Source organism: Meriones unguiculatus, chromosome 5, assembly GCF_030254825.1.
Source record: "Meriones unguiculatus strain TT.TT164.6M chromosome 5, Bangor_MerUng_6.1, whole genome shotgun sequence".
NCBI classification, from domain to species: Eukaryota; Metazoa; Chordata; class Mammalia; order Rodentia; family Muridae; genus Meriones; species Meriones unguiculatus.
The window spans coordinates 83865114-83886493 of NC_083353.1; the positions used below are offsets into that span (position 1 = coordinate 83865114).

The following is a 21380-nucleotide window of genomic DNA, read 5'->3' on the forward strand; positions in this document are numbered from 1 at the left end:
GATGGTTGTGAGCCACCACGTGGTTACTGGAAATTGGCCCCTGGAAGAGCAGCCAGTGCTCTTAACTGCTGAGTTATCTTTTCAGGCCCCTGTCCCCCTTTTCTCTAGACACAGATGGAGGCATATTGACGTTCTCTCTGGAGATGACTCTGTAAGAGTAGAGATCATTCCTCACCAGGCCACATAGCTCTGTCCTGTTCTTTTTAGTGACTACATGGAGTCTAGCCATGGATATCTACTTGTTTCCATGCTTACCGTGCCCTAAATCACCTCTGGTGAAGCTTCCCTGCATATTTGTCCACATTTAAAAGTATGTTGGGGCTGGGACTGGTGGTTACTAGGGGAAGCTGAGATGGGGATTTCAAGTCCTGTCTGGCCACAGAGTGAGCTCAAGGCCAGTCTGAGCTACAGAGTGGGACATTGCCTCAGATCTTTAAGGAAAACAAATAAAATAAAAACCCTAAAGGGGCTGAGGAGGTAATGGCTAAGGGAGAGGTGTTTCACCTAGCATTTTGAAGCACTGGGTTCCACCCCCAATACCTAACACACAAAGTGAATTTGGAGCTGAAAATGAAAAGCAAACAAACCCACCATGTGGACATAATCAGACTGTTTGGTCTTGTAGGGTGTGAACAGACATGGGGCATTTAACATGAACATAGTTGTGTCACGCCTGCAGAGTCTTCACTTGTTTATTTCACGTGACCCTTCTGTCCGCCTGTGTTATTGAACTCACTGTGATGGCTAGTCTGGATTGTCAACTTGACACATCTGGAAAGAGGGAACATTAGTTGAAAAAAGATCACCTCTAACAGATCGGCCTATGGGCATGTCTGTGGGACATGTTACTGATTGCTAATTGAATGGCGAGGGCCCAGCCCACTGGGCTGTGTAAGAAGGTACACTGAGCAGAATCGGGAAGCAAGCCAGCAAGCAGCTTTATGGTCCTGCTTCGGTTCCTGCCTCCAAGCTCTGGTCTTGGGTTCTCTTTTTGGCTTCCCTCAATGATGAGCTATAAAACAAGCCATTTCCTCTCCAAGTTGTTTTTGCTCTGAGCGTTTCATCACAGCGACAGAGAGGCAAACTAGGGCATGTTCTGAATTAGCAAACATCCTGAGAGACCAGCCTTAGTGAGTTCTGCAGATGGATGAGCAGTAGGTAACTGACAGCACCGCACCGCATATTTCTACTAGTAATGGACCCCACTAATGCTGGTGGCCCCTAAGAATCTAATGAAGCTGAAAAGTTTCCTCTCTGGTTATATCGGGCCATGCTAACGTGACACATCACTCCCGTGTCTGAGGCAACGCTGATGTGAGCAGGGCATGATGCTGGACAGCATGTCCAGGGTGGCGATCTGTGGCTACCTTCTGGCTTGAATGTTTTCTGCTCTATACCGTTTTACTGTTAGAGTGCGCATTCATCTACTTAGAAAAACAAGTTCACTGTGTCACAGCGCCATGACAGCCAGCACAGTGTCGGGCACACGCTAAGCAACACACTGATCGGAACTCATGCCCGTATTATGGGGATCCTTTGCCAAGCTCGGCTTAGGGCCCAGGTTCTCTCACAGCCTCTTCTTTGTGTCTTCATAGTGATGCACGTTTGCTATTCTTCAGGGTGCTCAAGAGAGCCTCTTCTGCTTGTTCTGTGTTTGTGCTGTCTCTACAAGTGATGTGGCAGTGTTGCGGGTGACCCCTGTTGACATGGTACCTCTTAGACGGACGGATGACCAGAGATCACCTGAGCCAGATCAGTTGGGACCTCCTGTGATGGGAATTTTGCTACACTAAGATCATTCATAAGCAGAAAGACAGGGTATGCGGTGGTGGTGCTCGCCTTTAATCCCAGCACCGGGGATGCAGAGGCTGGTGGGTCTCTATGTGTTCAAAGTTGTTCTAGCAGGTTCAAGATTAGACAGAGCTGCATAGTATGTCCCTGCCTACCCACCCCACACCCAAAGAGAAAAAGAAATGAAAGAAAAAAGAAGAAAAAGACGATGACAACCAGGGAGTTGTCACTGTGTGGTACCACCATGTGTGTGCCAGATGGTCATTCTCCATTCCTGGGCTGCATTTGTTCCCACAGGGTTGGCGTGTGCTGAAGGGTGCCAGGGCTGCTGGGTTAAACACTGTCCTGCCCTGGTTTGTGTGGGATCATGGAGACTGATGAACAGAGATGGGCTGTGTGAATAATTCATAATCTAGAGACACGGAACGGATGGAGGAAAGAGATAAGCAGGCTTAGTTAAGAGCTTTCTTAAAGATAAGATTTCAGATAGAAGAAAAGTCACACCAAAGGACGTGGCTAGAACTGTCCTTTTCACTTATCTAGAAAGGGCACAAGTTGGGGAGGAGTTCTGAGAGTTATTGCTGTCTTGGGCTGGTAGGAGTGAGGCCCCCAACTTCCCACTTCTCACACCTGGGGGTTAGAGGTCCCCTGCCTGGTCCTCCAGCATGCCAGTCTTTAGACCATGCTTTCTGCAGTTCTCCTTGGAAGAGCACCAGTGCTGCTGAGGGCCAGATGTCTGGCACAGTCCTCTGCTCAGCGGGGCGCTCAGCAGAGACCAAGCGAGGGGTGTGCTTTCATTTAGTGGTGTCCCGGCTCCGGCTGCAGCTTTGTGAGATCTGAAGAAATGTTGCTACACACAAGCCAAGCTGTCCTCAGAGCAACTCACAGTATTCCCAGCTAGGCCTTCCACCCCTGTGGAAAGGCCTCAGGTCTCAGGATGGCATCTCCATCCTTGCCTACTGTCCCCATGGCAGGGGTTAGCAGCGGAGGACTGAATGGCTGTCCTGGAGGATAGGAATGTGTGAGCATGGCCCCGTCCTGCCGCAGAAACAGGAAAACGTTCGAGAGCAAAGACTTTGACCTTTGTTGCAGTGTCACTCAAGCCTGTGAGGACATACGCTCCATTCCTAACTTACTTTTCCCCGGGGGGTTATGGGGAGCCACCCGGAAGGCTTTCCTTGCTCATCCATGCCTCAGCCTCTCTGCACTCATCACAGTCTCTCAGAACCAGTCAGTGAAAATCATACCATTCCCTTGCACCGCCCGGAGCTTCTACGTCAGTGTTTTCCCAGACCACACTTTGAGCCAAGAGCCTGGTCCTCAAGTGCAAGCAGTCTGTTCTTTTCATATGTTATAAAAGCTCTACCATCCTCCCTGGCTCGTGACAATGAGTGTATCCCTGTGTTACCATTCCCTGCTAGACCATAAGCTCCTTGAGCAGAGGTTTGCCCTCTTTCCTTTAGTCTCGAAGGTGCCTTGCCTGTTGAATACTGTTTTGAAGGCAAAGATGAGGCAGTGGGTAGGTGGACAGAACAGTGGATGTCAGAGCCTGGCTCCTCCACCCACAGGGCCATGGGCTGATGGCTCCAGCAGCTTCCACCCCACTGTGGCTACAGAAGACAGGGGCATTATGTATAGATGTTTGAAGTATTTGTTCAATTTATCAAATGACGTTTCATGCTCCTTCTTAATTTAAAAATCCTGAGAGTTGAATACTTGGTGCTTCTTCAAGAATGAGAATCTAAGTTGGTGCCTTTCCTTCTTGGGCTTCACAGCTCACTTGATTGATTTTCTTTTTGATTTAGTCTGTGACTCTGTATGAAGGGAAGGGTCTTCGTGCCAAACCTGTCCCAGAACTGCCATAGCAGAAGCCCCATAAATAGTGAGCTCAAGAGCACTGTGCGGAGCAGCGAGGTGCCTGGGTCCCCTATATTCCTGGGGGTTTCCCTGGCAGACTTGCCATACTGATCCCCCTGGCACCCACTGCACTTTGCTTTTTGCACTGAAACCTAAGAGACCCTCTCTAGAGCACGTCCTGGGGGCGATGCCGAGTTACCCCACTGCGGAGTGTCTTTTGCCTAGGGTTCTGCAGCAGGCCTGGCCATCTGTTAGCCACGCAACTCTGTTTTGGTCCTTCTGCTGTCCCTCAAAGAAACAGCCTGATGAACAGAGGAAGCAGGAATCCGGAAGTGGTTCTATCCCTACCTACACGTGTGCAAAGGACATCCTCACCTTCTTCCCATCTTCACAGCAATCAATGTCAGACATACAGGGAAACTGAGGCCCAGAAAAAGAGATGTAGGTTGCCTAGATTGCCCAGTTGAGGGAGTGGGATTTGAACCCATTCTCCTGTTCAGGTATAGGACTCCTTAATTCTTAGCATTCCTTTGAAATTTTATCAAAGATAGTAGCTTCCAGGGACCACCATGAACACTAACTCCCTGGGGGTGTGTTTCAGAAGTCTGCATTTGTAACAGACCTCCTCACTGTTCCTCATCTACCCCTTGAGAGATGTTCCTGTTGCCAGCAGAGTCCTTAACTAGATTCAAGGATGAGTCACTCCACCCATCCTGATCAGGCTCACTCAGAGAATCTGGGACTGAGTTGGGGGTAAGAGTGAAGCAGCCTGGGTACTTGGGTGACACCCCTGTATCTCTGTACCCTATAGAAGCGTGTAGGCTGTTGTCGGGCAAGCTGGACTTATGGCTTGTCTAGTTTACAGGCTGTATAATTTAGAGCTGGTAGCTTCCATCTCTCCATATGAGTTTTCTCATCTGTGAAAGGAAGACTCTCAGGGACCTGGGTTGGCAGTGTGTATGAGGAACTAGCACAGTGCCATGCTTGAGTGACATGGAGACCCAGATTCTCCTCATGAGGCTTCCATATGTGCTGGCCTCTGTCTCTTGGGAGGTCTTGATGGAAAACTGTGGTCTGACCAGTTACCATAGCTTCAGAAAATAGGGATGCAAGGATGTCCTCCTCAGTTGTAGAATGGCAGCAGGACAAATGTCCTCAGTACAGATTTCAGCTTGAGTGTTTCCTGAGGTATGGTAGATAACCAGGAATGCAGTCCTTAATTCTTTCAGAAAGGCCCAGAGCTTCCAGGTTTGGTTTTATTCCTGTCTCTCAGAGGCCCTGTTCAGAATCCTCCTGCTGCATCACCCCATCCTTTGTCCCTCCCACTGGGTGACTGTAAAGGCAGAAGGACCCTGTAGAGGTCCTGTGGAGGGGCTGGATTTGGTCCAGTAAGATTTGGTTCAGCTGCACCCTGCTGGCTATGCTCCAGGGGTCTGAATGGGGTGGAGGAAGTAGTCCTGGAGGCTGAGTGCAGTGCTGGGTTCTGGGTTCAGCTGACTGGATGCTTCACCTCCAAACAAGCCAGTACTTGAATACTGCTGGGCTCTTGCTCTCCACACATGGGGCTGTTGTATCATTATAGTTTTATTCAGTAGTTCCTCTTCCACTCTGAAAAGTTCTAGAAGTTTCTTCATACTGGAAAGTCTAGGAAGAAATGAGCAGGTTTGCAGGGAGGTAAGAGGTTCTGTTAACTTCAGTTGGGGTTTATCAGGACAGGGGTTCAGAGGCTAGCACTGCAGGCACCCGAAGGCCGGCTTTTACCAGAAGCGTCCTCAGTTTTTGTTCCCTTGATGTCACTCAGGGCCGAGTGCAGAGCTGTGCCAGCCCAGATGACAGTTGGAAAACTGCCTTAATGTTCAGATCCCAGATTTCTAAGTGAGGATCCCCAGAGCCTGGAGGGTGCAGCGAGCCTGGGGCTGAGAGTTCCACAGTCAGAAGAGGGATGTGTGATGAGGAAGATCTTGGGAAGGGGCATCCCGCTGGACAGAGGGAGAATATGGATTGAAGCACATCTTGGGAGGTGGTGTTCAGAGGACAAAATAGTGGATCGGGGCTTGGGGTAGAAAGCCAGGGCCACCATCCTGTTGTTTGTTTATGTTCAGGTACCTTTCTGTCATGGAAGCTCTACTAAATAATGCGTGCTTTGGGCTTGTTGACACAGCTTTCCTTTGAGTCATCACCTAGGACTTAACTGGTTTCTCTAGTTGAATCTGGGTGCATTCTATGATCTTCACAGTGAGGAGAATGTTTCGTGTGGGATTTGGGGTCCTCCAAGTTAGGTGGAAAGATGGACTGGGCAGCAAGGTTCAGGGAGGCATGGCCCTTGGGTTCTGTTTTTAGCTCATTGCCTTTCTTCTAGTTCTTTCTTTCATCACAAGCCAGAATGCTCTCTGAGATGGGTGGTTTTCTCAGCCTTGTATTGTCATGGTCTGTCCTGGGTGTGTGGGGTGAGGATTCTGCCAGCTGGCAGAGTTGCTGGATTCTCTGAATCCATATTTCAAAGTAATTACTGACAAAAAAAAAAAAAAAAAGGCAGACTTAGCCACCTAGCTCATAACTACTTCCAGATAGCCAGCCTTGGGGTGGCCAGGAATGTTCCCACAACTCCACGGGAGTGTAGACAGAGTGCTCTAACATGCCCTCAGCAGAGGGTAGTCTGGGAGTGCTTTGCAGAGTCCTCCAGGGCTCAGGACCAGAAGAGGAATTACCCAACAGAAGGGACAGCTTCTGGCCAGAGGTCTGGGTCATGGTGTAGTTTTTACAGGCATCTCTGGCTCATCTCTCTCCTTGTTGCGGGTGATGGTACCTGCTGTATAGTCCAGCCAGGAGAATCAGCAGAAATATGATGTATGAAGGTGTTTGAAAGTTGCAAAGTATCGTGCAGTTCTTAGACTGTAAGGAAACCCTGTTCAGCCTGTACTTAGGGCCTGGGACAAGCGAAAAGGAAACAGACTTGGTGAACTTACCTCAAGTCCATATTATGTCATTGGTGACATGGGAATCAGATTATGTCCAACCCCTAGGGTCACAAGGAACAATGAATCCAAGCTCTAGGTGGCCCTCTTTTAATGGGGTACTCAAGAGGACTCGGGCTTGGCAGGGGAGGCGAGGCTGGTGGTGGGTTTGGGGATTCTAGCCATGTCTACACACCAGCACACAAACCTGAGCTTTCTACCAGCTTTTCCGTATATTTCTCATTAGCTCCTTGTTTCCCTCTTGTAGAGGAGGAAGCAGAGAAAAAGAGTAGGGAAATGCGGTTGTTCAAGCTCAGTTAGTGAGTTACTGCAAAGAACCTCCCAGCCCAACACAGTCCATGAGCTTCTCTGAGGTTAGAAATCTAACTGCGGGTGGCTCCACCCCTGGAGGATGATGGCCTGGTGACCCTCATCAATGAGCTTACACTTAACACTTAAAATCAGGAATTCTAGTGAGCACCATGTCTTCACTTAACTCCTCACAGTAACCCAGGAAGCAAGGCAAGCAAGTGCTGATGCCACCGAGGTGGGGAAGCTTGTCCAAGATGGCATGCCTAGAACATGGTAGAGTCCGTGGACACCCAGCTGGGCTGTTCCCACTGTGGTCTAAGCTGTTCCTGTCCCCCGCCAGAACTCACGGGCTTCGGTCAGTGTATACACAACACGGGAGTGTAGAGTTGGGCGGTTTTGGTCTGGATCCCTGGGTAGGCCTGAGACGAGGAGTGGCCAGCTGGAGCCCCAGCCAGCCATTGTGTGCTGGGTTCTGTCAGGCGGCTGGGTGTGGTCCCAGGGCTGCCAGGCCGGCCCCAGGGGAGGAAGTGTCAGTGTTTACAGGAAATGCAGGACAAGGCCTGGGAGGTGGAGGAGGGGTAGCCAGCCACCTCCAGCTCTGGAGGTGCATTTGGGCTCTGCTGGGCCGAGGGTGGGGTGTCCCTCTTCCACCCCAAGGACGAAGCTTTTTGTTATCTGGGAAGGAAGAAGCAGCCCAGCCCCTCTCCCATGCTTGTTGCTTCCAAGAGGACAGCACTCTAGTTCCTCAGAGAATGCTCATCTCTTGCCCCACAGTGGACCCTCCTGCGAGCTGTGGGCACTGATCTGCCATCTGTGCTGGACCCTGATTTCCTTGCCTGTTCAGAGGGCAGCAAGGCGAGGCCAGCTCTGTGTGGCTCCAGAACCTGAGGGGTGAGGTTGGTTGGCTTCATGCCCCAAGAAGTTCCCTATGATGGGTAGGAATGTGGAACCTTTCTTTAAAAGAAAAAACAAACAAACAAACAAACAAAACCCTCATAAACCCTGAAAACCTAAAACGGGCTTGGTGACAGTTACACACAGGCTCTGCTAAGGCCTGAGTGCAAACACCATAGTGCCTTAGCTACTTGGATGTACCCAGTGCCATATTGCAAGAGAAACGATGCTAGGAACGGGGGTCAGTTAACAGTGTGCTTGCCTAGCATACAGAAGACCCTGGGTTAGATCCCTAATGATGCATAACTTGGGAATGGTGACAAATTCCTGTAGTCCTAGCACTGGAGAGGTAGAGGCAGAAGGGTCAAAGACTCAGGGCCATGCTCAGCTATATAGAGAGTTCAAGGCCAGCCTGGGCTACATGATTTTCTCTCTAAAAATAAAAGAGAAGCAAGCATCATGTTTGGTGCCAGACATGAGTTAAGGTATGGTGGCTTCGTTTCCCATACCACATTCAGGTTCCTCTGCTTTCCCAAACCCACACTTACCTAGACCTTGGCCAGTCTCCAACCTGTTCTCTCTGTGGCTGTTCTCGGAATTCCAGGGCCAGAGTGCTAGAACATGATAGTGTTACTGAGGAAACCAAGATTGCCTTTTAGGTGTCTTGATCTTGTTAATAAAATAATTTAAGAATAGAATCAAAAGGAAGCCCATAGACAATTTTATTAGAGCTTAGGAGAAAAACATAGTACAGGTGATGTGGAAATCCTGGCAAAAAGAGAGATGAGAAGTCATGTCTTTCAAGGTAGGCATGGAGTAGGAGCAGACAGCATATTAAGAAAAGTAAAAACAGGGCTGGAACAGTGTCTCAGGGGTTAAGAGCACTGGCTGCTCTTCCAGTGGACCTGAGTTCAATTCCTGGCAACCACATGGTGGCTCACAACCATCTATAATGAGAGCTGGTGCTCTCTTCTGGTGTGCAGGTGTATATGCAGATAGAGCACTCATATATATAAAATAAATAAACAAATCTTTAAAAAAGAAAAAAAAAAAGTAAAAGCATTCCCATGAGTAGAAATGGGCTGAGGACAGAGACCCCCTCCCCCCCCAAAAAAGGAAAACAAAACCCCACAGGATATATGGTCTTTTAAAAGCCCCCACTTCCCCTCCAGTTTGTATTTGGTTGACTTGGTTTTACACATGCTCTATCCCTGAGATGATGCCAGAGCAAGGAAGGGCGCCTAATCTTCCTCTGCAAACCGCTTCTTCCACATATTAATCTTGACTTGTTTTTGGAGGGGGTTTGCTGTTGTTGTTTCTATTCTCCTGTCACAACAGGGTCTAGACTATAATAGGATCAGTGTCCAGGCCAAAGCCTCCCTTGGCTGCAGAGGTAGGGGCCTGTGGTGCGCACAGAGCCTCCCCCCAATACACACACGTCAGCATCTCATCCCAGCTTCGCTCTAGATGTGGGTGCTCTCTCTTCTGTGCCTTTAGCTTACCCTCCCCAGGAGTGTCCTCCTTTGACTAAGCTGTGCTTCTTCTGGGCATGGCAGCCCCCCTAGTCAGTCCCAGACCCAGGTATTGGAGGAAGTGGGTGGCGGTGTGCTTCCTGGGCTGGAGCTTCACCTTGCTATCTGTGTAGCTGTCTGCTGTCCAGTAGGGCATGGATGCCAGGTACAGCTTATTTGCCTATAGGTCCCCAGTGGTGCCTGTAGGAGTGTCCAGGGGCTCAGTGCAGGCAGCTGTGTGTTGCTTTTGAGATACCTAATAAGCAGGTATCTGTTGAGCATCTGATATATGCTGGTAGGTAGGAGGAGTTAGGTCAGCAAACAGTTCCCAAAGCCTGGTGCATTCTCAGGGGAAGAACAATAAGCCTTAGGACAAGAGCTCTTGCCCTACCGAAGTCACCTTACCTTCTGGGCCTGAGTCTCCACATATTCAGGCTTCAGTTGGTGTGATGGATCCATGTCTCCACTCAGCTGTCATGCTCAGGCCACACGTGACTGTTGTGTTCATGTGTGTCAGGCCCATGCCCAGGTACCTGTCTTCTTTGTCTCTTCGTGCCAGTTGCTCCGTGGATGCTGTACCCCCTGGTACCTTCCAGGACATCATACCTTGCAGGATGGGCAGTCTGCCCAAGGCATCTGCTCTTGTTGTCCAAGACAGGAGAGGCAGCAAGGGGCCACATGAAGAGGTATAGGCCTGGCTGTGGCGTCTGCTCCAGCTCACGTCTGAGAGGTTGATAGCAGGGTGGGCACTGGCACAGTGCAGCACGGGGCTGCCATGGAGCAGCCAGGGCAAGGGTTTGTTTGCCCTGAAAGAGCCTCAGTTTCCCCAACTAGATATCAGAGAGGAGGACTCTGAAGAAAGGAGGGCTTTGAGAGGGAAGGAGTGATCTTAAGAAAGTCTCTGAGCCACACCCTCCCCTGAGATCCAGCTCACTCTCTCATGGTCCCTTTTCACCTGAAATATTTTTATATAACACTGGCTATATAGGTATAGTTTAAAAAATTCTTTGATACATACATATATATATATGATACATTGATATATGTAAGAAATTATGTATATAGTTTCACCATTTATTAAAGATGAAAGCACACACACATATATCCTGAGATGCTGCACTTCTTTATTTTTAGATATAAATTTCACCATTTATTATAGATGAGAGCACACACACAAACACACACACACACACACACACACACACACATATAATCTTGAGATGCTGTACTTATTTATTTTTACCTAAAGATTTAATCTTGGCTGCCTGACACAGGGCACCTGGCTCCTGGGAGTGCTCAGAATGCAGTTTCTTCCTCTCCTGCGCTGCTGCTGACTTTATTGACAGGCTGCACTTGGGGAGGAGTGAGCTTTCTGGCCTCCACAGTGACCCGGCAGCCACCCCTCTTCTGGCTCCTAGAGGCTTCAGATGCCGCTGTCGCAGGCCACGATATCCTCTCCAGCTGTCAGAGTGAGGGGAATCGCTCACACCCTTCCTGCTTTTTTGTGGTTGAGTTATTCTAAAATGATAGACCAGTGTGTCTGTATTTCCTCCTGCTCTGGGCCTGGCCAGTGAGGAAAGCTGAGTAGGACAGAACCTTTCAGTCTGAGCACCGACAGACCTGGGGTACAAATCCATTCCAGGTGTTCTCCTGTCTCTGTGTCTGAGGTCTAGAGAGGCAGGTAGGGTAAGTGGGAGGGCAGCAGTTTAACCATGGAGGTGTGGCTGATTATAGTACTCTCAGCAGAAGCTGCACTCCCTGAGAGCTCTGTAGGAGTGATGGGGGCTGCTTGGATAATGCCCAGTTCTCAAGCACCTCCCACAGTGTGCCTAGCTGTGTATTGTATATACGGACCACAGGGTCCTGGCTGAGATGCTGGAGGAGTCAGGGCAGCTAACTGGAGACCGTCACCAAGTACAAGTCTGCTGGGTACCTGCCACGGGGGACATAGACATCCCGTGCCCCTGATTCCTCCCTTAATGGTGCTGGTGACTGGTACCGAAGCTTATGCAACTATGGTCACAAACAGAACACCAGAGGAGGAGTAGCCTGTTATCTAACAGTTGAGGAAACCAAGGCCCAGAGAGGGTAAGGAGCCCACATGATGTCACCTAGCAAGCTGATGGCACAAGGGAGGGGGAGGGGGGACAACCAGTCGGTCAGTGCTAAGAGCTCTGTCTGCCTCATGGGTCAGCCTGGCCTTCTGAGAAGGCTGAAGCAGAATAAAATGACCAGACATTTCTCTGGTCATACACATCTGTATATCCCTGCTGCCAATACTCACATAAACTCTCAGCTGGGAGTTTTACTACCACCCCCACTTTACAGACTAGGAAACTGAGTCTGAGAGGCAGGCTAAGTATCATTCCTAGGGTCACTTGGACTGCTAAGTGGCAGAATCAGGTCTGGCCTGAGGCAGACAGATTTTATACCTTGTACCCTATCTCCACCCTGGGCATCCAGTCCCACTGGGGACCAAGATCAGAGTCTATTCCAAGAGGCTCTCACCTCTGCAGGACGGGCCTTAGCAGGTATTGCTGAAGCTCAGAGCACTGTGGATACCCATATCTCTGCAGATAAACTGCTATTTCTATTTCCCACTGAGCCAGCCCATCAGGCAGGCCCAGATACCAACAGTGTAGCTGCCTCTAAGGATCAGAAATGGAATCCTCATCTGTTGCCCATACCAGTACCCTGAATTGAATGAGTTCATCAGCTTCCATCACTGTAACAAAATACCTGAGTCCATCTCCTTACATATTGAGAAAGGTTTTTTAGCCCACAGCCTTAGAGTTTTCAGTCCCTCCTCAGTTGGCTCCATTGAGTTGGGCCTGTGGAGGAACATCATTATGGGAGCATATGACAGAGCCAAGCTGCACCCTTCAGGTGCAGGGATGGGAGGAGAGGGGGAGGGGGAAGGGAAGAAGGACAAGGACGGTTCCAGGGTTCCATTGTCCCCTTCAAGGGAACATTAGTATAACTTCATTCCACCAGGCCTCTCCTCTTAAAAGTCCAACACCTCTTAGTAGCACCAGCCTAGGTACCCTGGGGCCTCTGGGGACACTCACCTGATGGGAACAGAGGCTGCTGTTTGCCCAGGCTAGATCCCAAAACATCATTGGCATCAGCAAGCTCACAGCTCTGCCTGTGGATTGTTCTGGAATGTTACCTCTTTAGATCAGCCTGTCATTTTATAAGTTCTGCAGATCTTTAAAAAGCTTTACGTTACTAAACTTTGAGCCTCATCAGTTATCTAAAAATAAACCTTAATGGTCACAGTCATGGTTTCTTTTTCCCTCTTTGGCCGGAAGAGACTGCAGGATTTGTATGGGATAAGAGAAGGCTGAGCTGAGCCCAAGGATCAGAAAATTCCTTTAAAATGAAAAACCAACCAAGTGTTTGCCAGGATAGGGAGGAACCTGGACACTCATGCAGAGCTGGAAGGGAATGTAAAACCATAAGAAGATAATCCTGTGGTTCCTATAGATTTGCAACACATAGTGACCATGTGCCTGGCAGTCCCATACATGTATGTACAGCTTGGAAGAGACACGCACAGCTGCTTAAGAACTGGTACGACAGCCTTCCAGAAGCCCCAGTAACAACAGTACTACCCAGACACATTCCAGATTATGGCCTGTCTATTCAATGGAATATTATTTAGCCATGAAAAGGAATAAAGTACTGATGCTTGCAACAGCAGGCGTGAACCCTCAACACAACATGCTGAGAGAGAGAAGCCAGACACAAAAAAGTCCTCATACAATGGAACCTGTTGACATGAGGTTTAGAATAGAGAAAGCAGGCTGGGTTGGTTGCTATGACCCAGGGACCTCTTGCCCACAGTTAAAGGACATGGGGAGTAAGAGCATTTTGCTCATTAGACATGGTGGCAGGTGAGTGGCCCCCTGAGCACACTGAAAAGCAGTGACTCGTGCTTGGTGCAAGGGTAGAATTCATGGTCTGTGAGTCACGTCTCAGAAGAGCTATCCGAAATGGAAAACAATCCCTCCAACCCCCAGGGCTATGTTGGAGGAGACGTCACAGGTCAGGGAGCAAAATGGCTTGTTTTTACTTAGCAAGAAATGGAAATCGAGTTCTCTTACAAGCCTCGCCTTGGAGCCCTTTCTGGGAAACGTTACAAGGCTATCTACCCCTTGGCTGACCCCAGGCGCGGGGGGTGTTCTCCTCAGGAGGAATAGAGCAGAGTTCTTGCAGATGGGAGGCTGCAGCAGGCTGGCCAGGCCGTGGGATGCCTGCAGCCTGGCCTTGGACCCTGCATGTTCTGTCCACTCTCCACCTCCATTATGAAGATGTGGAAATTGAGGCCCAGTGTGGGAGCCCTGGATTGATGGTGAGTCCATCAATCCAGTCACTTAAAAGTCACTCTCCACCCCATCATATTTTCTCTGTGCTTTGTCCCATTCAGAATGGAGGTGACAGTTCTCAGTGGCTGTTTGAAAGGATGGGATGGGAGAGAAATTAATTTTTAATGGAAGTGGCCACCTGGGCAGGCCCTAGAGGGATTGTCTGCATGCTGAGAAAGTGCTGGGGAGGCAATGGTCAGAAGTGAAGGCCAAGTGTTTGGAAATCCCAATTTTGTCCCCCACCCTCCTCTCTGTCCTCTCCTTGGCTCTTCCAGCAGTTCTATTAATTGCCATCATCATAGTTGCTAACTTGTCTCCATCCCAACTTTTCCAGCTTGCAGAGAGCTCCGCCTTATCCCCCTCCCCTCCCTGACAGGCTGGCCAGAAGAGGTGCGCATTCTGGCCTCAGTCACACACGTCTAGCTCCAGCTGGGATGGACTGCAGGCTCAAGCTTGCCTAGAGGTTCCCAAGAGGGAATGCTTCCTGATAAGTTATGAGGCCCTTTAGACTGTGTTGTTAGAGATGGAAGTTCGTGGTCAGAGTTGGACAGCGCGAGGCCCAGTCACAGAGGAGACCTAGCATTTTACAACTCCAGGCTGCTGGAAAGGCCCGGGCTCATTTAAGGTCAATTAAGGTAACAGGCGGTAGGCAGCCTGTCATGCTCTCTTTAAACCTAAAAAGGATGCAGAGGGAGGACACAGCTTGGTGGAAGCTAGTGGTGGTTCTTCAGAGGCTAAGAAGGATGCCCTCAATGCTAGAAAGTAGCCATCTACACCCTGGTGCTCTTACATGACCCAGTGGTACCCACTGACCCCAGCTTGACAGACTGGAAGCAAGTCCTGTGTATTGGTCAGCTTTGTCACTAGACACCTGACAGAAACATCTCAGCAGAGGAAAGATTGGCCGTGGCTCCTGGCTTCAGATGGTTTCAGTCTCTCGTGGAAAGCAGGGTATAGTGGAACTGCTCCTGATGTCCATGAAGCAGAGACAGAGAATTCCCCCAGCTGGCGGCCGCCTCCTGCTTTGTGCCCTCCCCCAGGCCTCCAGCCTCAGGGATGGAGCTGCCCACATTCACAGTGGTTCTAGTCCTTTACTGGCCCTCTCTGGAATGCCTTACACAACCAACAGTGTGAAAAGTGAGTCTCCTTGGCTCTTCCAAACCCAATCCAGTGGACAGTTGAGGCTGATCATTACTTTGAGTGACTCACCTAAGGTCTTGTGGAGACACCATCTTTCTGATGTGTGGGTTCCAGGCCTTTTAGTCACTGAACTTGACCTAGCCACCTGACCCTCATCCTGTTTCACCCAGCATTGAGTTACCATAGAGGTGGGGGCATTTTTATCATTTCCAAGCCACCAGAGAGCAAATGAGAAGCCAAGCAATACGAGGATGGACCTGCAAGTGGTTTCTTTATTCCAGTGGGCTAGGCAATGATCAGTGCAATCATTTGCTGCTGTCAGGCTGTGGGGACAGCACCCTAACATCTAACACCATCAGTTCCCAGGACATCCTGGACCCCTGCATCATTTCCCATCCATTTAATGGGTAAAAAATAGAAAAAACAGAAGGGAGAAATTCACTTAAAGCGATAGAGGCAGGGTTCCAGCCAAGATGGCAAATTGTCATTCCACAACCCCTTCTCATGTGTCATGCTCCTGTAGGTGTGTGCTCATTTGTGTGTATGTGCATGTGTGTGGAAGCCAGAATTCAACAAAGGTGTCTTTGTCCCATTTTTTTTCACATAGTGTCTCACTGTGTAGACCTAGCTGGCCTGGAACTTGTTGTGTAGACCAGGATGGCCTTCAACTCAAAAATTCACCTGCCTCTGCTTCCTGAGTCCTGTGATTAAAGGCACATGCCGCTACCTCGGCCCCTGAGTTCCTATGCTGCTCTCTACCTTAGTTCTTTTTCAAGAACTAACAGGCACTTTCACTAGACATAAAACTTGTCCCCTTGGCCAGGCTGGTTGGCCAGTGAGCTCCAGGGGTTGCCTATTTTTACTGCCATCCCATCTTTCCAGTGTTTGGGTATAGGTACCTGCCATTATGTTCGGCTTTTTCCTGGGTGCTGAGGACATGACCTCAGGTCTCCATGCTTGCATGACAGGTACTTTACCCACTGCCCCAGACCCACCGCCCATCTGCCTACTTTCTTAATTAGCATGATCATGGGGGACAGCCTGATCCATGAGAGGCAATCTAGACAATGTCAGAATGCTTACAAAGAATTTTCAGCAAAAGAGCCACATGAACAGAATGGATTTCAAGGTCCCTTACACCAGTGGATGACAAACAGACAGGTGGACAGTAAGGATGGAATCAGATATCATAGACATAGGCAGGAGGTGGTATGGCCCCCGACACCTTTGATGCCACAACAGACATGAAGGCAGACATAGAGAGACTTACAGCATACAGCAGACCTGGTCTGGAGTCTTTTCTGTGCGTTAGCAGGAAGCCCATGGCAAGAGACACTGTCCACTCTCATGGTTCAAAAGAAGAGGCTCACATCCAGCATTTTGAAATGAACAAAGGTCTGACCTGTTGGGAGGGAGCCTCAATTGAGCTTGGACTGAATTGCTTTGGTCTTTCCTCAGTGTCTTAACCTGCATGGACCTGACGGGGACCTGGGGTTGTCTCAGACAGCATGTGTAAAAGCAGGGCCACAGAGAGTTTGGCTTGTCTCATGTACTGAAAGGGAGTTACTGCAACCAGAGTGGGGAAGAGAGTGTGTACTGGGTCCCTCTTCAGCGCTCACTGGGACTTGTGAAATGGGCCAGACAAGCAACTCTAACCCCCTCCTCTCTCTCGATCTGCCTAGCGCCTACACTGAGCCCTACAAGGTCTGTCCCGTCTCAGCGGCCCCCAGAGAAGACCTCACATCAGACGAAGAACAGGGGAGCTCAGAGGAAGAGGACAGTGCTTCAAGAGACCCCAGCCTTACACACAAGGTAGGGTACCTCCAGGTGAGGGGCTGGGGAAGGATCCAGGGGACAGGGATGTGGAGGTGGAGAGAATGGGAAGTGGTCTGCAGCCACTCCTTGGTCACTGAGCAGTACCTGTGACTCTCAGACATGTGGCCAGAGACACTTCCTGTTGGAAGAAGTTTGGGGCTTCCCAAGGTCTTTGTGGGTGACATGGAATGGAGATGCATGCTCTGCATCAAGATAGACCAAGATTCTAGTGTGTTTAGGCCTCAGTTTTCTCACCTGTGAGGTGGGAATCAAGAGAATGGGGAGAGTGTTGTTGACTGAAAACAGAGTCTAGGATGCTCTGTGGTTTTGTCTCTGTGCATCAGGCTTACGGCAGAAGGAGGTGATGGAGAAGCTGTTTGGAAGGGACACAGAGTGACTCTTGTCCTGATAGAGACCAGAGCTATTCATGGCTTGACACATCAGTTAGATGGAAGTAGCGCCTCTTTTCCCTAGGTGCTCGCTGTGGCAGTGCCTCCCACTGACTGCCACCCTTCAGTCAGTGGTTTCTGCCTTGGACCTCCGCTTGGACCATGGCCATTGTCTGATCACCTTCCCCAAAAGCCCTTCCAGAATCTGTCTCCCCTTTCTTTTCTTGTCCCCCCTCCCCAGTGCATTTCAGCTTCTCCCAATGGCAGGAGAACAAATCTGGGCTGGGACCTGGCTCTCACCAAACTTCTGGGAAATGAACTGTCTTTCATTTTGTAACCAGACTTTGGCTTCTTTTAAAAATCCACTTGTGTCTCTCTGAACGCTGTTTCCCCAAAGTAACCAACCGAACTGAGTAGGAGCCCCAAGAAGGAGCCTCTCCATGCTGTTTCACTGCCCTGCTCTGCCTCCTCCTGCCCTGTCCTGCCTCCCCCTGCCCTGCCCTGCCCTGCATCCTCATGTCTCCTCCTAAACTGTGTAGGAGCCCCAAGAAAGAGCCTATCTGTGCTATTTAGCTGCCCTGCCCTGCCTCCTCCTGTCCCTGCCTTACCTGCTGCTGCCTCTTGCCCTGCTGCTTTTGCTCAGGTCCTCCTGCTTTTTACTCTACCACCCTGGCTCTCAGCAGCCTTCCCAGCCCCACTCCTGTCCTTCCTAGTTCTCCCCCTGCCTCTGCCCTGCCACCACCTCTCCCTGCTGCTGCTGGGGCCACAGTGTAGCCCCAGCAATTCATAACTGGCATCGACACCTCCATGCCATGGACTGACCCAGTCGGGGTCCCACAACCTTGGGAAATCAGAGGTTTGGATTTTCAGGAAGGCACAGGTTAGGCGGATGACAGACAGAGACCACACCAAGGAGTGTTTTGAATCTGCTGCGATTTACTGAAGTCAAGCTAACACTTATATAGTGATTACATAAAGAAGCACCTTGAAGTTGACATACTTCCCGGATCATTTAGACTTTTATCAACAATACAAAGTTTACATTTTAACTGAAAGGGCAACCTGATATAAAGCAGTGTCTACAAAAAATCTTGGCCTAAAAGTTTTTAATCAAAGCAAACAAGGGACATAAAACTTTAAACTCGTGGCTATTTACGCAGTTTTATTGCTATTAATTAGTGAGGGGAAGGCCAGGGACTGGGAAGGCCAAGTTGGCTAAAGATTTACAATCTGCCTTAAAGATAAGCATTGAGGGGAATTCCTCCTGTTTGTCTTGCTAAGGATTTACAATCCTCCTTAGAGATAAGATGCTTGAGCTAGCCTGTCCATAAAACTCATATTATAATATAAAACCTTCTGAACCCCTATGCTTACCTAGCCTCTTTCTGCCTCATCATAAACACCTGTGTTTGGTAATGGTTTTGTAGTAGTTTTACTGCAGTGGGAAAATCCAGAGCATTTATCTTGACAGATCCTGATTAAATATTTTCTTTAGAAAGACCTAAAACTCTTGCCCCTTTATTACCTACAATGTCTGGTTTTTTCACAAGCAATTCCTGATACTGAATCTGACTCATTACTTTTCCTAAGATTTTATTTTTCTTCCACTCTACTCTTGCTAAAGCTTTTAATAATCTATCAGAAATGTGTTTCCTTGAATAGTTAATTGTGCTGTTCCAAGAATCATAGAGAAACAGCAAAAAGCCCATTAATCCAACCCTGCAACCGAGGAAGCATGGGACTCTCAGAATGTCTTTTTAGCTTAGGTGGTCATGGGGGGGTACTTTGCCAGGGACCTCCAGGGAGCCTATTCCCAAGGGAAACGTATATCCCGTCTAGCAGCACAATCTATTGATATGCTACACTGACGACACTGGAGAGGGTGTGGCACCCCTACCCCCCATCCCCCCCCCTTTTTTTTACAGCTGAAGACATAGGCTCAGAGTGAGCAAGTTGCTGACCCACGGTCACGTTGCTGATAGCTGGAAGGCTTAGGGATCTAAACAAGGGTCTGGCTAGTTTGTATTTGTTTTTCTCCCTCCACACCTTTTCCCCTCTAAAAGAGCCCCAACTCCTTGCTGGAAGGAAGGAGAAGCCTACATTGCTGGTACCTTTTAGAGAGGCTTTTGGCTCTCCTGGGCATCTCTGGAAGCAGAAGGAGACCAAAGGCAGGGATTTGGAACTAGTACCTGCCACACAGGCCACATGCTGCCCCTACTCCAGATTTGTCACCTTAGCCCATCAGCATCCCCATATCTAAGATGAGAATGTTGCTGAGTCATGGGATGGTCCAACAAGACAGATGTGAGAATATGGCCAGAGGCCCTGGCAAGGACACAGATGCATCTGAATCCAAGAGGCAGGAGGAAAGAGGAAGAGAAGAGGGGAGAAAATCCAGGAGGAAGGGGGCAGGAGGAGAGGCACAGGATGGAGGAGAGGAAGACATTGGGGTTGACCTGCTTGGGACCACTGTAGATCAGTGAAGTCCTAAGGCCCTGGACATTCATGAGCACTCAGAGGCAAGAAGCAACCAAGAGTTGGTTCAAACCCAGCTGTTACTTGCCATCTAAATGACAGACAACTTCTTAACTCCTATGTACCTTGGTTTCCTGCCTGTGAACTTGAACTAATAATTGTGGCAGCTGCTGCAGGGTGGGTACACAGGCAGGGCCTAGAGACTTAGAGCCCTGTTATGCAGCTAGAACATACAGATATTGGAGCCCAGGAGTGTGACACTGTGTAGCAGGACAGTAAAGACAGTAGCAGTTGCCAAGGTCAAGTGACTCCAGGCTGATCTGGCTGGGGTCACACTAGATAGAGCCAATGGCCAGCCAAGGCTGGGCTGAGTCGGGCCAGGAGCATCCTGTTATTCTGAGAGCCAAAGGGCTAGGCTCTTCCAGAAGCCCCCTTCCCTCTGAGGAGCTTTCTCACCTGCTGAGTACTCCTGGCCTTTTGCTGCTGTCCTTTGTAAGGCTTGCAAGATATACCAGAGTTGAACTCACCTTTAAAACTAGGTTTTCCTGGATTAGGGGAATGGCCCAGTGGATAATTTCCTCATCAGACTGTTTGCTCCCTGCTTCCCATGTAAATGCCAGCTGCAATGGCATGTGTCTATGACCGCAGCGCTGGCACTGAGGCAGACAGGTGAATCGTTGAAGCTCACTAGCCTGGCGATCTAGTCAAGTCAAGGAGCTCCAGGTTTAGTGAGAGATTCTGGCTCAAAAACTGAGGTGGAGAGTGAGCAAGAAACACACACAGGGTTGACCTCTGGCCTCCGTACTCACTGGCTCGCACCCATATCCACACATGCGTACACAGGAAGGGAGAACAAACAATTGAACGAGCAAGTTTCGTTTTCCTTGCTAGCATCACTCCAGACAGGAGTTGGTGCCCAGAGGTCCTGAATCCCCTCACCCAACTCTCACAGAACTTCTTCTAGAACTGTCCCTCACTTCTTCTGTCTGGGGCATTGTGAACGGGAGTAGCGTGTACTGTTTGCAGGGTGGCTTTTACAGAAATTGGATCAAATTGTCAGGAGCCTGAGGTGCTCTCTCACCTCCCCATACTCGAGAGAGGATTTTCCCGGTTGGGGTGTGCAACTGAGCGGAAGGGTGCTTGTCTCCTGTGCTTGAACCCCACACCACGAACAAAACCCTTCCCTCCAGAGAAGCTCTTAGGAGCTAACCATGTGCTTGATTTCCACGAGTGCTGCGACTTTGCACCCAGAGTCTATGCAGCCCACCCTGACCTAGCTTCAAGTTCCCCAAGGCCCAAGGCCTTGTGGCTGGTAACAGGCAGTGAAGTCTCCAAGCAGGGCATCTTCTTCACAGTGCTGGGGGGGGAGGGTTAGGGGAGAGATCCCTTGTTCCCTTTCCTCTGTGCTGCCCTAGCTCCACAGGCAGAGAACTCTATCTCCACACTTGTGTAGCCTTATGCAGGAAGCAAGACAGAAGCAGGCTTCCCAGGCATGACACTACCTCTAAAGAGAAGTGAGCAGTTAGTAGTAGCTCCTGGAGAAGCCCAGGAGGGAGGTTTGGGGGTACAGTGGTGAGCTCTACCCTTCCAAGATGTTTGTGGGCGGGAACAGGACAGGAAGCCAAATCCAGCTGGTCCACCCCTGCGTCTGGCCTCGCCCTCTCCTACTCAGATACACAAAGGGTGTAGGTCGAAGGAAAGGAGGAGAGAAGAAGAAAGGAAAAGCAAGAAGGACTTAAAAATAGCTCTGCTGTAAAAGGCATTCAGAGGCCACAGGCTGGCGCACCCTCCTGCCCAACAATGAGTGCGCTTTGCCGGCTAACGGGGACTTTTCAGGCAAAATACCAGCTCCCAGGAGACGAGTGCCCAGCCAGG

General features: G+C 49.7%; 1 protein-coding gene across 5 annotated transcripts in view; it reads left to right on the plus strand.

Moving 5' to 3' along the window:
- Positions 1-21380, plus strand: part of Fgd5 (FYVE, RhoGEF and PH domain containing 5) — a 100327-nt gene that overhangs the window by 23501 nt on the left and 55446 nt on the right. For all 5 annotated transcript variants that reach the window (XM_060383760.1, XM_060383761.1, XM_060383759.1 and 2 more), the window contains exon 3: positions 16509-16638. In XM_060383760.1, coding sequence (XP_060239743.1) covers positions 16509-16638 — 130 coding nt within the window. The remainder of the gene's footprint in view (positions 1-16508; positions 16639-21380) is intronic.